Source organism: Columba livia, chromosome 8, assembly GCF_036013475.1.
Source record: "Columba livia isolate bColLiv1 breed racing homer chromosome 8, bColLiv1.pat.W.v2, whole genome shotgun sequence".
NCBI classification, from domain to species: domain Eukaryota; kingdom Metazoa; phylum Chordata; class Aves; order Columbiformes; family Columbidae; genus Columba; species Columba livia.
In genome coordinates, this window is record NC_088609.1 from 11,156,773 (window position 1) to 11,172,686 (window position 15,914).

The following is a 15,914-nucleotide window of genomic DNA, read 5'->3' on the forward strand; positions in this document are numbered from 1 at the left end:
AACAAAAATCTGCGTAGAACACAGTAACTACATGTCAGAATTATTATACTAACTTCCGGTTAAGAGGTCAAATTACAAAAGAGTAAATTATAGTGAACTAAATGAGTTTCATTACAAGGGAATCTGTCCTGATTTGTACTTGAGTTTTGGGTTTTTTTTTCTCTTCCTAAAAGATCATTGAACAGTCAGGGTTCATACTTAGACCTTTTTCATGTGCTTGAAATACTCGATATCTTATTTTCATCTTTATTGTTTCTTTTCTGTCTTGTGAACCTCCTAGGAGATAAAACCGAGGAGAACGATTCAGAGGGCGGATTACCCAGAAGAGGGCAGCCTCAAACAGAGCAGGATGCGTAAGTGTACTAAGTGCGTTGTGAGTGCCGTGATTTTCACTTATGAAAGGTTAATATTTCATACAGAAATTAATAATGTTTTTAAAAAAAATTGTAATTCCACAGGCGTGTTTGCTTTGTAAAATATTTTAAATTCTTGTATTTTCTACCACAGTCTTATTTTAAGCTATAAACTCCCTGACGTTATTGGACTTTGGGCAGTCCGCAGTTAGTAAAGCACTTAAATGTTTCAGATGAAGTATCTGATAAGCTGTTTTCCTAAACTTAACAGATGCAAGTAGGAGAAGTGATAAAATGTGTTGGTAGTAAGGCTGCTAATGTCTAATGTTGTTAGCATTGTTTGATCTTTTCTGTTACGAAAAATGTATTTGATAGTTTATAACATTGCCAGATCTCAGCTGGAAAGTGAACTGAAATTTTCTGCGCCAAAAATTTATTCTCATTCTTCAACACTGGCTATATTTTTGTTCTTGAAATCTTACTATTACTATCCTGTTGTGCTGTCCTGCTTTTTTAGGTCATCCTTCAACTTGTCCTGCTTAAGTATATGTTGATTGTTACTCGTGTATTTTGCTGTATGTATTAAATATTTGTATTACAGTTGTATCTGGTGTCCCAGATGAATATTCTCTTGGGGCTAAATATTTTATGCATGCATTTATTTTTGACTAACAAATAGTATTTGTGACATTTATTCAACGAAAGATGTTTCTTATGTTTGAAGTTGTAGCTCTGAATGTGTCTGTGGTTTTGTTTTTTTCTTGTAATGGATGCTTTCCCTCACCATTAGCTTGAAATTTCTTCAGAATAGGACAGTTAGTGTCTTCTGAGTGATGGAGATGGACAGACAGTAGAATTGGGATGGCATTTTAGATAGTAAAAAATAAAATCTTTAAGTTATACCAGTGGAAAGCTGTCAACTGATTAATTGAGGGATTTTTGTGGTTCACTAAATCGCTTGGTCAACATATATAGACTCATTTCTTAATGACATTAACCTTGAATTGCAGAACAATTTGAGTAATCGTAGTCTTCATTGACACGTAAATGTTTGCATTCGATAATTCAATGCAGTTTTTTTAAATGGCAAGATTTGCAAAGGACTAGCAGTTAGTAATGTGTCAGTAAAACACATTTATAAATTAACACCTACACGGTAATATTTGTGTGAACTTCCTTACACTTTATTTTTACAGGTGGAAAGCATATTGTACAATACACTGACTTTAGCATTTTCTTTTCTGCATGGCCTTCTGTTCCCATGATCAAATATAACAGTAGGAAGGTTTTCTCATACTGTAGTTCTAGTCTTAAATTTGGGAGGTTTCTTAGAAGGACGATTCTCCCTTGTGTGGGAGGAAGCAGTAAATAGATCATTTCTTTGTTGTCTCCACTTGATTTGCATGTTTAAATGGTTCAAAGAGAAAACAGCCTAAACATTCATTTTTCAACACATATTCAGTGCAAATCCTTAATCATGCATTAAAGCCTGCCTTTTAGATCTAATCTGATTGCATATTATTTTAAGTTTCATTGCAAAACACATTAAAAACTGTAAGCTGACTATCCTTACACTGGTAGCAAAATACATTTGTGGCTTAAAAGGGGAGATAGTACAACAAAGGTGAACAAATAACATGATTCCTTCCTATAGTCTGTGGGTTTGAGGAGCCCTTTTGATTCAATTTCTGTTCTTAGCAACAAATGAGTTAAATTCCTGTTTTTACCATTGTCTTCCTGCAGGATCACAAGAAAATCCTCTAATCCTGCTGAACCTGAGTCCCTCTCCTGAAAATTGTGTAAAAATATATGTATTTTTGGCAGTTTGTATATAAATCCTAAGCAAAGGCAAGTTATGTTTGGTGTTATATGACACAACCAGGTTGCACAGCCCATCTGTTCACAGATGGGAAAAAACTCTGGGAAACATTGTAAACATTGATTTTCAGCAAGTGGTGATGTGGCTAATTGCAATTGTTTAACTTTTGACGTAGGTTTGTGGAATTGCAGTCCAAAGTGAAAAATTCATTGGTTAGAATTTTGAAGATAAGAGCACAGCTGACAAACCTACAGGTCTGGTTTACACTGATTTACTTTTGGTAATCTACTTGTAATACAGGATTTGAAATAAAAATTAAAATCTTACATGAAACATTTGAGTATTAAGGAATTAGGGAAGCAAATAAAATACTTGAAACCAGGCAGGTTTGACTTGGAAATCCAGAAAATGAAACAAAAAATGCCCCAGAACTTAGCAGATTTTCTTTTTTAAACTAGAGGAGTTGCTTTTCCAAGTACACCATTTTGTAATTTGTATCGCTCCTCATTTTGTACACAAATAAAAGCATATGAAGTAGGTATCAACTATTATTTATAGCTGAAATATTAATTATTACCTCAGAGATGTTTATGTCTTTGAAGATTAAATATCCCATTGTGTTAAAGTGATTGCATTATTTAATTTACCGCTAATGTATCATCATTTAGTAGCCTGTTTAATACACGCTAAAATGCAAATCACTTTGCTCTTTTATTCACATTTTGTTTCCTGGATAAGTTTAGCACAAGGTTCATTGCTGTATGTCAATATCTGAGAAATAATTCAGTGTACTCAAAGTGTATTGATTTGTTTTACTTGCATGTGTGGTCTGACAATGTTTTATTTACAAAAAGCACTGATACTAATTCAAAATATTTTAATTGAAATGTTTATTTAGAAAAATCTATTGAAAAATCCTTTCTGTTTCTCATGAGACTGATAGTGTATGTGTTTAGGTCTACCATGAGATGCTGAGGAGTGCGTTCAATACAATCTTACACGCTCGCAGATTTTACTAACTTATTCTAGCAAGCTTGCACATGTGCCCAAATTGCTTTTCTGGGGATCAAGTGCTAATCTGTTTAAACAGCTGAAGACTTAGGAATGAAGCGTAAATAACGGGAGATTTTTAAGTAACACTCCGAGGCACCCGATGCCGTTTTCAAGAGCAGCGTGTGCTCTTGCACCCCTCAAATTTTTAGTCCTCTGACCTTCTGTGAGGTGGAGTCTCATGCACCGTTTAGAGCTTGATAACAATTCCAAAAGTTCTTTCTTTCGGATGTTTTAAATAAGTTGTAGACATCTAAGCAGGTAGTTTGGGAATGAGATTTAACCATGTCTTTAATTATGTTTTTTTTCCAGGCTTTAGAGGGCAGTAGAGAGCTTGAAAATATTATTGGTGTCTCCAGCTCGTCTTGCAACTTGAGGGCTGAAGTGCAGAAAACCCAAGTGCTAAGTAAGGAGGATTTTCAATAATATTTATCCCCTATATAACAATTTAACGATGATCACTCCAAACGTTTCCTAGAGTTATACCCCACTCTGTGTTTTAACGGAGTGTTATACACCAGGACTCTGACCTGTGAGTTCTTTTTTCAAGACAAATGCACCTTAAAATGTTCTTGTGCATCCAGCCGGGGACATAAAAGGAAGGAAACCCCAACAGCCCGACCTTCCAGCTCACAGGCACAGATGGGGAGGAAAAACGTGCAAGAGCAACACCTTTTCTTATGTAAATAGTTAGATACTTAGTGGGTAGTTAGCTAGTGATTAGGCTAAACGTTTGCACTTTGATTGCGTTGCCTTTCTTCTCTTTTTGCAAGGAAGTTGTTTTGTTTGTTTGCCTGTTAGGAGGATTAGGCTGAATAGAGCTTTCCAGGCTTTAAAAATTGTTATTCATGTGTTTTTAAATGATGGACATACCAGATGCTTATTGTGTTGGGATTAGGGCACTTTACAGATGGCACATCTGTAATATTTTTCCAAAGCACCAAGAAAGCCGAAGATTTTAATTTGTATGTGTCCACTTGAGGAAATTTTTTATTCTTAATCCATGTCAGACGTTCTTGGGACATGAGAACCCTTAGCAGTGAAAACTGCATTCGTACTTCTCTTCACAGCTGCCTCTGCAACTTGATGGGGAAATATTCTAATGCAAAAATCTTACGGCGTGGATAATAGCAGGAAAAGAAAAACAAACAAACCAAACCACAACCACCACTTGCTTTCAGGGACAAGAAATAAAGATCTGCCTTTCCAGGTCATTCCTTTCAGAGTTAAAAGGGATGAGTGGCAGCTGTAGGCACCAATCTTTATGCTTCAGAACAGTTTGTTTTCGCAACAGCAACTCCGTCTATCTGTACCCACATGACACATTTCAGTACAGGCATGTGTCTGCATTTACCTACCACCACTTCTCCTCAAAGGTTTGCATAATAACATTGTTCTTGTAGACTTTTCAGCCCAGCCTCTAGTTTCCAGCTCAGCAGGGAACATGAATAAATATGCATATACATAGTCCCTGGGTCCAGTCTCTGGACAAGCATACGAAGATGATAAAACAGTTTCTTAACCTGCAGCAAATGTGATATTCTGCCGGCTGACCTTGTTCTACAACCTCTCTGGTTGCTCTGTTTCCTGCAGAGTGTAAAACATTGGAAGCAGCTCTGGGACTGGTTCTTTGTTTGCAGCTGGAAACAGGTGGGCTGTAAAGCCGCAGGTGCGAGAGAATTTTTCTTCCCAAAGAGCGCTGTGACTCCTCCAAAGCATTAGACCATGAGTACCAGCACTGGAATTTATGCACCACACAATTCCAGCGACTACTGTTGTTTAAATTAGCATTTCTTTCCTAATTTGTATACCAATGCTCGTTCCGTTTTCATTTTGCATGTGTATACACTGTACTGGTTCCCACTGTAATGCATATAACCAGATGCTTTCTTATCCAAAATGAAGTTTCCTGAAAACAGGCTGTGTTTACATTACTACCCTACACTGTGGATAGGGCAGTGACTGTCCAAATGACCTCAGACCTATCTTCTGTTGTGTTCACTTCTTGGTGCCTTCAAAATGGGAAAGCATCCTCTTTCCCCATCTCTGAATTAGGAACAAAGCCCCGTGTCAGCACAAGAAGACAGAAATGGGAACAAAACGTGGTATGAGGCTCGTAAGCGCAGCTTCTCAAACTTATGTTCATTTTGAAAATGTTTTGTTAATTTTTTTGACCACAACTATGTAAGTAAATGGATTTTTTGCCATGACTTGAAGAAAAATCCAAATATTTTGAAAGCGAAAACAGAGACACAGGTAGTATTCTCCTTGAAATCTCTGGGACTACGTTGATTAATTTCAGATTTATTTCTTCACTAGTGAGTCAAGCAGAAGAACTGCAGCTGTTGAAAAGAAACCATGGAAAACTTCCTGCAAGAGGTAAGATGCTTTTTATAACTCTTGGGTTTCGATGAGTCCTTTTAGATGATTCCTTCTTAGTTCTTTTCACTTGAAATAACTTGAGTAACTTTAGTAGGTGAAAATTATGATAATCAAATGTGTTTCTTCTGAAAACTTTTGCTCTACTCAAATGTAAATTTCATCTATTCTGCTATTTTCATTGTAATGGGTATTCCTCCATAAAACTGTGCCAGGAGAAGAAATCATCAATGGTCTTGCACTTGAACCATGGTCTAGAAATAAGTAAAATCAAGTCCTAGAGAGTTTACCTACATTTTTTTGTGCCCGTAATCCTCGTTCTTCCTCACTCTTCTCCCTCCCTCTGCATTTTCAGTGTATAAGCCCAGTAGCTTGCAGCCTTTGCAGCAAAACCTTTTTCACCTTCTATGTGTTGTGAGGTATTTAGCACACTGGGGGACTGTGGAGGCTTAACTATTAGGTTTCTTCATAATTAGTGCTATGAAAATATTTGAAGTTGGTGGCATGCAATGTGGTATGGCCCCCACAGCCACTTCAGTGCCTTGTCTGGCTGGGAAGGTGGCAGGAGGACACACACAGGATTTATTTGTCCTCTCACACCCAGTGAAATCAACAAACATTCACCACGGATGTTCTGATGTTTCTGTTATCTTCATGCATTCTGCCTTAAAACAGAGCAAAATCAGAATTAAAATCCGTGATGGCATCTCTGCTGCTGTCCCTTCGTGTCACAAGCAGCTCTTTGATTTTACTTGCGTCTGATTTCACGTGGGCCTAACGTCTTTCTGCTGTGGGGAATTCTCTTAAAGGAAAGAAAATAGATCCAACTTAAGTTTCCTCGGCTCCAGCAGATTACCACAAAATGAAAAGGAGTGCCATCGGTTTTTAAGGAATTTGGCTCATTTGTGCAATGTGCTCTTTGTGATTTACAGCTCCCCGTGTCCTGTCGGAGCGATCGCAGCCCCCGCCTGGCGCGGCTAATGCTGAGCGCCATGGGCCATTGCAGACTGAAACAGCCAGTGCTCCCTTTGTGCGCTGCTTGGTAATGCTCACCACGATATCCGTTTATAGTTCCATCTTTGCTCTAGAAACTACCCCCAACGCTAAACATATATCTAGTGATCAGTCTTGTTAGGTGAGAAATGAGATATCTTGTGAAAGTAGGATAGAAAATAGAATTATGAGTTTAAGCAGAGCAATTTTGATGGAGTTTCGATGTCAATTTTGCTTTAATAAAGAATAAATTCAATTTTACAGTCTTGAAAATACAGCAGTAGGAGAGGTGAAGAAGTATGTGATAAAAGAAAAGCACTTGGAGATGTTTTACTTTGCCTTTTAGTTTTGCGTGTGTTTTTTTCATAATTATTTTTAATTAGTTATGCTCAAGACTTAAAACTTATGACTGCTCTGTGGCTTGATACAGAGGGAATGTCACATTATCATCACATGGTGAGGCATGAAATTTATTTACTTTACGTAAACAACCTCTACTTAAAACAACTTAATACAAAACATTCCTTGCTCAATGGGTGGCATTATGTAGAACTCAGTATATCACTTTGTGTGACCAGCATAAAAAATGGCACCATTGTGTGTCCATGACTAGCATTTCCAGTAAACAAAATGTTTTTTAATAGAATGTAAGCAAACTGTAAAGCGGCTGCCAAGAGATGAAATCTAGTCGGTATGTTGCCGTCCAAAATATGCCTGTGTGTGCTGAGAATGAATGTGTAGGTTGCGATATGCATATTTTAAAGGAAAAGTTATAGGTTCAGAGTTGCAAGGAGTGAAGTTAATGTTCTAAAAGGGAATATTACAAATTATACTAATACTTTGCTTCTTAAAAATAAAAACACTGACATGAATCGTGTCCATGACTTGTCTGCTGTCCAAGTAAGAAACGAGAGAGTGTTAGAGAAGCCCGAATACTTGCAGTGTTAAGGAAAACTATTTTCAGACTCTAGCTTGTAATGAAATAAAAATTACTTTATTTTCTATGGTGTTGTTCATCTTGCCAAGCCCCTGGGCCAGTACGGTCACCCTTATTCTGTTCAGTTCTAAACATTTCATTTTGACCGAAGTTTGTGCTGTTTGCAGCAGTAGCACTGGCTTTCCAAGGGACTAGGGCAGGGTTAACCAGATGGATTTTCGTTTAATGCCATTTGAAACTACTAATGAAAGCAAAGCTGGGCAGGTTAATGACCAACAATACTGAGCTCGCACTCACCTCCTCAGTTTTATTAAAGACTGTGTATGGTGAAACATAAAATCCCATTTCAGAAACACTGCAAAATAGAGACACAATAAGCAGAGTTCCTTCCCATACACATGAAATGGTAACAGTACAATATTCCACCATTTAAATTAAGTTTACAATATATTTCTACCTCATTCTCAAATAAACCTTTAGACATAGCTGGGTGTCTGCCTCCCGCTTATTCTTCCTCTTCCTCCTCCTTTGGGATCTTCTGGGAAGAAGGGGAGTGCATCAGACTTCAGATGTATATTTTCTGGAACATATCTGTGGATTTTTCTGACTGTAGAAGCCTAACATAAGAAACATAGTTTTATTTCTTAGCCCAACTTTGTGTTCACTTGCAGGGAAATTATTATACCTTTGCTGGGAAAAGTAAGTCTTGTGAACTGGCTGATCAGAAATATATTAAGTGAACTGAATGAATTCACAAGTAAATTTGTTCAGAAACTGAGTTTCTTTCCAGAGTTTCCATTTGTTGAGAGCAAATGGAACAAACACCATGGTTGCCTGTGCTTACAGCAAATAGTCACTTGGCAGGGAGGTGATGAGGTGAACGCAGGGGCTGGACCTGGCTATTGGGAAAAGCCTTTTTGCCTCTTTCTTAAGAACAGTATTTTTGCTCATAAGGCTTTTCTACCACTGGACATGGGGAAAAGATAATCTCAGTTACTTTATACCTGGGTGTGAACACTTGCAAATGGGACTGCATGAAGCAAAACTGAATTACAGATCCCAGGTTGAAGGGACCTCAAGGACCATCTGATCCCACCTTTCTTGGCACAAACCCGGTCTAGACAAGCTGGGCCACCACCCTGTCCAGCTCAATCTGAAAAGCATCTGATGTTGGGGAATCCACCGCTTCCCCGGGGAGATCATTCCAGTGGCCGATTGTTCTCATCCTTGAATTAAGACCCTTGAATGCTGAGTGTGCAAGTGTGCACAAGGATTTAGTGCAACCCCCCGTTATTTTGAATGTTCCCATGCAGAAACCCAGAGAAGCGATCCTGCCCTCCCACATTTACAGTCACAGCTAATTGTGAGATTTCCCGGAAGCACACCTAGAGAAGGAGCGTGTTGTATTCTAATTTGTATTGTATGGATTTAAACTGTTGTTGCTCAGGCTAAGTTTGACTGTCCGTCTTCTCTTATTGCGTGCAAGAGGGTCTTGTTTCAGTTGGGAACCCTGCAGAGCCCTTCACAGTCTGGAAGAGGTGACAAAAACCACTCAGCCTGGTATCCAAAATCTGCAGTGCCGGTGATTTACCCGGACAAGTTGGCTACAGAAAGGTGAAGGAGCCGGGGCCGGGTTTCTGTTTGACCCCACGTGCTCTTCCCCAGCAGGTCCCGGTTCTGGAGGGTTGTACCTGCACCTTCAGAGTGTGTGTTTCCAAACACAACCTGAGATTTGAGAAGTGTCTGGGTCTGAGGTCACTGACATGATGAGCTTTTTGGATGGAATGAAGGGGGCAAATCACAAACCTCTCCAGTGATTTAACATCCTCCGCTATGTAGATGAAATATTAAGCTATTAGCTTCTGTGGCAGATACAGAAATGCACATGAGACGTACGACTATAGGCCTCAGATGTATATACATATAGAACTGTCAACCTGCGTTTTGTATGTAGGTGTCAGCCACATTTATTCATGAATTTCACACTTGTGTTTTATACTCTATTTTCCTATGCACCTTTGTACAGATGCAATAGCTATTAATTTTTAATTCTGGTGATTCTAGACTTCGGAGTATTAAGCTTAATGAAAAATTAAAAAGAATTGTAGTTCTTTCAACAGTTACATGTAGCAACTCTTCCATGAGAATAAATACTGCCTTCTCCCATGAATATAATTATTTTAAATAAGAAAGAAGAAAAAAAACATTAGTTTGGACTCAGTAGCAATTATATGTTTAAGAGGTGTAAATAACTTGCTATCCAGACATTACAAATATCCAGGTGCTCTGTATGTGCTGATGACAACAAAATTGAAAAGAAAGACTGTAATAATTCTGACTGGTTTTCTCTGCAGAAGATATTGATTATTTGTGTGTGGTGAGAGATTTGGAAAATTCAATTAAAGGAGTTGTGCAAAGGTTTCATAAATTTTCCTTGTACAGCGTGTACACAGACATTGTTGCGTATTAAATCAATGCAGCACTTCACAATATATTTTCTTTGAAACATAAAAATAAATAACATTTAAACAGTTCTGCTTACTACAGAAACAAATTTTATTTTCTGTGAAGCATTTAGTCATGTGCTATCACTGACTCATACACATTTGCCAGCTGTAACAAATTTTATAGACGTTTTCTCCAGAGACATAGCTCATATACTATGAATTTTTAAATGAGCAAATGGTGAAGAAGGGATGTCAGCAATATAAAAATTGATCAGTTAAAAGATAAAAGCATAAGTAAAGAGATTTGTATGGTAGTCTTAATAGGTTTTATTAAATAAAAATACTATAAAAAGACAGTAATGAATAGACTGAAGGTTTTAACTGTGGTTGAGGTGGAGAAAAATTATTCCGGCACATTTAGTAGAAGATTGGTTTTATATCACCTGACAGGTGAACATTTTTTTTCTCTCAGCTTTTTAGATCTGTAAATGTTTTAGAGTGGTTCCAACTTGGAAAAGAACGGCGGGGGAAAAGGAGGGGAAAGAAACTTGGGATGATTCTGCTGCCAACCCACAAAACGAAACAAAAAGCTTGAAGTGCTACAACAAGCATTTTAAGTTTTTGGAGCATATGAGTAGTAAATCATATTATTTGTTTACTTGAATATTTAAATTTTAATGCCATCTGTATAAATATTACTATAAATAGGGCTGTTTTGTCTAAAGGTGCTATAATGATATATGCTTGGAAAGAAAACTGGCTTGACTTAAAGCTGTTTTATGTGAATCTGGGCAGTTTATGTTTTTTAAGACAGCTTCTCAGAGTGAGATGCAGACCTTGGCACGGTCACTTTGGCACGTACGGGTTCTCCAAGTACTGCGTAGTCAGAATGACAGTCAGTGATGAAAAGGTTCATGAAGACCGAATTAGGAAGTTGCATTTAGGACAAAGAAACCAACTTGTAATTAAATCTCAGTCTTTCTCTGTTACTGGTGATACAAGACTGGACAGTGTCCTATTTGAAGCAATAGTTAGTGGAATTTTTTTGATGATAATTCATGTAAACAAATGGTGTTTATTAGGTATAATGCTGAAAAGTTGTACCTGAGGCGAAGTTGAACTGGGTGCCTGTTTTCTGGAGTAACCGTATGAGACCCAGCTCAGAACAGGATTGCTGGTGCGACCTGGGTCAGCTCTGCCTCGTGTCAGATCCACAGGCAGGGCTTGTGTGTCACGTCCTGAACAGGAGCTTGTGACACTGATGAAATCACAGCGTGACAAACGAGGACTGAGGAGAATCTTCCCCACTGCAACCCATGGCTTGGGTGCCTCTCTCTGTCTAGGTTTCTGTGCAGCCCCTTTCCTCAGAGTAGGAATCTTCTCAGCTCTAAGCCACTGTAAATATTGTTCTTGGTATGTTTAATGTAGAGTAAATAATTCTGAAATCTCTTCACCCATTTGCGGTGGTGGAATCAAAACACAATAGGAACCATTAGCAGACACTAAGGGTTCAGAGACCAGTGCTGCTCCTCTGCTGCAGAAAAGCCATTTGGAAAGGCCGGGCCTGGGGCGCACCTGCTGCCGGCCCCTTGTCCCGGGTGTTCTCATTCCCGGAGTTCCTTTGTCCCCTGCTCCTCCAGCCACCTGCTCAGCCTCCCCCTGCCCTGCTCCAGCGTGGGCTCAGGTGGGGTTGTCTCTCTTCTTGCCACCCCTTCACAGGTTGTTCTTCTTAGGCAATCAGTCCTTGATTGGAATCTGCTGAATCTGCTGATATGGTCCTCGTGGATTTTTATTTATTCTTTTATTATTAATAGGAAAAAAAAAAAAAAAAGAAGGGCCAGCTTCTAATGCTCATGATACATTTTGTTCTGCTTTGTCATTGTTGGTAATAATGTAACGCATGTGTGCACACTCACAAATGCTTAAGACCTTCTCCTAAATTACTGTAGAAGTAAAAGGGATTTTGTTAACCACTGCAATAACTTATTTAACTCATGTTTTCACAAATTCTATAGTAACACCATTGTTCTGTTCATCAAAACTGATGTTTCTTAGGGAGGTGGTTCTCAGGAACATAGGTTGGAGGTCGACTTGATAGTGTTGGGTTAAGGGCAGGACTTGATGATCTTACAAGGTCTTTTCCAACCAGAATGGTTCTGTGATTCTCCACAGAGTACGTTCAGACCGGCAGCAGCTCCGTGTTCCTGAAGTCGCTCCGTGGCTGCGATGAGCAGCCCCTGGTCCCTGCACCGCTGCCACGCACAGGTAGTGTCACCACACAGGCTGGGCACCTGGGTTTAAAGCATTTGCAGAGTGAGCGGCATGTGGGCCTGCACTTGTCTGTAAAGCTTGATGGGAAAGCAGGTGTTACTCTGCATGTGGCATTGCTTGTTACTGGCTTGTTAAACAAAATAACAAATTAAATCTGTAGAAACACTGTTCCACTCTAAAACCCCCCGATAGCATTTCTCCTCCAGTTTCTAACTGGGTATTTTTTCAGGAATAGCAATTCAGCTGTAATTATGTGTTAGAAAAGCAAGCAAATCTGTGTACTTCAGATTGGACCTTCTGAAGTGCCTGACTGTGTGCTGGGATTGGGCGAGGGGGCTGTGGGGACCACATCAGCTCGCTTAGTGTTCCCACAGCAGAAAGCATGAAACAATATCCTAACAGGACACTTTAAGATGCAGTTAATGGATTTTTACATTCTTCTTCCTTTGGCTATTGGTCTTTGTTCCAGTGTTGTAAGGAGGAGCCCAATTAGCAGCTGACGTCTGTCATCATGTATTGCATGTGCATGAGAAAACTGGTTGTTCATATCTTTGCAGTGAGAAAAAGAAGTTTCTAAAGACGAGAATATCTGCAGGTTATATTAATTCCCTGTATAGTGTGAGAAGTTCTCTCCTTTGGAAAGCTCAAGTGTTCTAATCCTGTAATTGAAGAATATGGAAAAGTAGACCTACAGCTTTTATAAGCTGTAGAACTGAGTTAGTGCAGGGGGAGCTCAGGCACAGGCATTTTGCTTCTCAATTAAGGTTAAATTATATTTTGTAATCACAAGTAACCCAGTAGCAAAAAGAAGAAAAGCTTTAAGCCCTGATTGCCCACAAGCTCGTGTTCCTCTAATATCATCAGCTGCTTAGGCCAGAGATGCTTTCTACCCCTTACTCATCCCAAACCAGTGACCACACCAAAGGCTGGAACAGAGTAATGATGGGACAGGAGAGCAGAGTGTGTGTCCTCATTAGCAGCTCGTTTTCTCCATTCATAATTTCTGGGTCCTGCAGAAAGCAGAGTGGCCTTTCTGTGGATTATCCAATAACCAGTTTCGGTTTTGCAGTGGCTTCTTAGCTTCAGCTGAACTTGCGCTGCCCACAAGTCTGAGGCTTCAATTTGACGTTAGTTCACTCACGTCTCGATTAGTTCATGTTCTTATAGCTGGAGGGTATCGTGTAGTCAGTGAATAGTGTGTTTGTACCATAAGTCAAAAAAACCCACATTTACTCCTGGTTCTCTATCCCTTCCCAAGCATGACCAAGACTGTCCAGCCTTTTGCATTCCTTTTGTATAAAAAAAATACGGTTGTGATAGCTAAATGATTTTTAGCAACTATTTTTCAATTTTTTGTGCAGCTAAAAACTACAGCATTTCCGTAAAACATCGTAAGATGTTACTGTGGTTCCAGGGAGACCGTCTGTGTGTGTTTTTTCTTTAAGGCAGTGAGGTTGGTACTGGCCAGAGGACAGACACAGTGCTGCGCAGGTCACATGCATGATGATGCTGTTGCCTAATTGCTATTTATTTTAGTCATTCCTTTTCTCCACACAGACATTATGTGAAAAATGCATTCCTCATCAGCCCAAACTTCTACATCTGCTTGACTGGACTTAAAAGGAGAGAAGAAATGTCTGTAAACCAATCTCCCCAGCAAATACCAGTTTGGGATTGCTCGTTGCGCCAGGCAGGTGCACATCTAGATAAAATTTCTGGCATCTATTTAAACTTAACAATGTGCACAACCAGATAATCTCAATGTAAATAATACATCATGGTTGGTTTATGCAAGCGCGTGTACAAAGTGCTGGTTTAGACTCACTGCTGTGTAGAAAATAGACTATATTTTCTGTACGTTCTTACTGCAAATGTATCGATTATGTTCCCTTGTTGCAGGGGGGGAGGTGTTTTGTGGTTTTTTGTGTTGTTTTTGTTTTCATTTTTTTAAAAAAGGTAAAGTAACCCTCCCTGCAAGAACTGCCTGGGACATAAGCATGTTAGAAGATGAACTTTGGATCCCAGGTGTCCAGTGGGAAATGGTTGTGTCCCACTGGGGTGGGGTTGGGGGGTGCACACTCTCCGTTAATGAATTAATTACCCCCCCAAGCTAGCAAAACATAATTTCAATGAAAGCATCTAGTTTTGCGACAGCCTGCCCCCCCCAAAAAATTATTTTTCTAATGACAATTGGGCTCAAAAGAAGAGGCAGCTTGCGGGGCAGGAATTGGTCTGAGCGCTGAACACCTTTCACTTGCCACAGGTGGGGACCTTTTGTCATCCACAACCCACCACACACCACAGCAAGCTATCAGCTTCAAGTCCACAGCATTAAACACACAGCTCTAACAACATCTGCTTTTTAGGTCAACATTTTGGTTTAGTTTTGGTACTTAATGATGTATGAGGAGAGTTGTTATAAACTTGGCAAACACCCCATGTCTCAAATTTGTGAGTGGGGCGCAGCCTCTCGTGTTGAAAGAGTGCAGTCAAATGTTTGGGGTTTTTTTGCCAGAGAAAACAAGTTCAATGTAAACACACACACCTGAACATCCTTTCCACCACTGCCAAGAATTGTTACTCAAACAGATAAACACATTTTTACAACTGAAATTTTGAGAACCAAAGTGACAAATGTGTTCCAGTGTGTGGTTAAACATATGCACACTCAAGCTTTGTGAGTTATTAATATTGATTGGGAGTTATTAATTAATTACTAATTAATAAAAATGGTTTTGCGCTTTAATACCTGTGCAGCCTGATTGGAAAAAACGTCAGTAAGTGTTTGGTTCCTATTTCCCATCTCCCGCAGCCTCTCGGGAGCTTTCTGGGTTGCTGGGTTTGTTGTCTGTACCTGGTTCCCCAGCTGATGACTTTGGGTGACAACGGCAGGTGAGCCTGCAGCAGCAGGACTTAATATAACCTGATTGTAACCGCTGGAGCTGGACATTAAATAATGATCCATCTGCAAATGAACTCAAGCTGTTCAGTGTACTCTTAGAAAAACAAAACTTTCTGTGAAAGTATCATTAAATGTGATGATGGACAACACTGAGTTACACACTGTGGCAATTATTAAATACCATTAAAATTGGTATATAATAACTTTTTAGGGAAATACAAAGTAATACACTAAGATTTAGCTGCAAATGCTCCTCATTCATGCCTTTGCTATTTAAGCACAGTTTGTTTGACCTCTGGGTGTACCAGGTGTTTGCCTTTCAGAAGCAGCTGGTCTGTTAGAACTATTTCCAGTTCCACTGCGAGTGGATCCCAGGACTCTCACTTCATCACCCCTGGAGCCACTCAAGGACAAAGAAAAAGGACAGAGGAGACCCCCAAAACTCATGTTTTATATGGGGGGAGGGATTGCACCACCACCTCATGAGGAATGGGTAATTAGAACCCAAAGCTGTTCTGCTTCCTTTGATCTTAATTTGCTGTTTCACCCGTTATTTTACTGGCAGTAAATGTTCTCAAGCTGCCACAGCTCCTCTCAGAGAAAACACCGGAGGGTTCGGCTTTCACAGCCTCTGGAGACAAAGATTCCTATTCATGTGTCCTCATACACATCAACGCCACTCAGCCCACACTTGTCAAAAGCAAGGCCACGCTGTGGGCAGAGCTCTTGCATGCCTCGATTGGAGTCACACCCACAGAAAAAT

At 39.5% G+C, this 15,914-nt stretch overlaps 1 protein-coding gene across 9 annotated transcripts in view; it reads left to right on the top strand.

The window, feature by feature from the left end:
- ITGB3BP (integrin subunit beta 3 binding protein) overlaps positions 1-15,300 on the top strand; it is a 28,668-nt gene extending 13,368 nt beyond the window's left edge. For 4 of the 9 annotated variants that reach the window (XM_021296249.2, XM_021296275.2, XM_021296246.2 and 1 more), the window contains 5 exons: positions 281-353; positions 2,348-2,426; positions 3,535-3,628; positions 5,542-5,601; positions 6,534-7,466. In XM_021296249.2, coding sequence (XP_021151924.1) covers positions 281-353; positions 2,348-2,426; positions 3,535-3,628; positions 5,542-5,601; positions 6,534-6,736 — 509 coding nt within the window. In that variant the 3' untranslated portion in view covers positions 6,737-7,466. Of the gene's footprint in view, positions 1-280; positions 367-2,347; positions 2,427-3,534; positions 3,629-5,541; positions 5,602-6,533; positions 7,467-12,150; positions 12,244-13,806 lie in introns of those variants that run through there. The other 5 variants (XM_065072018.1, XM_021296268.2, XM_021296290.2 and 2 more) reach the window with 3 other exon arrangements.
- The last annotated feature ends 614 nt before the right edge of the window (positions 15,301-15,914 follow it).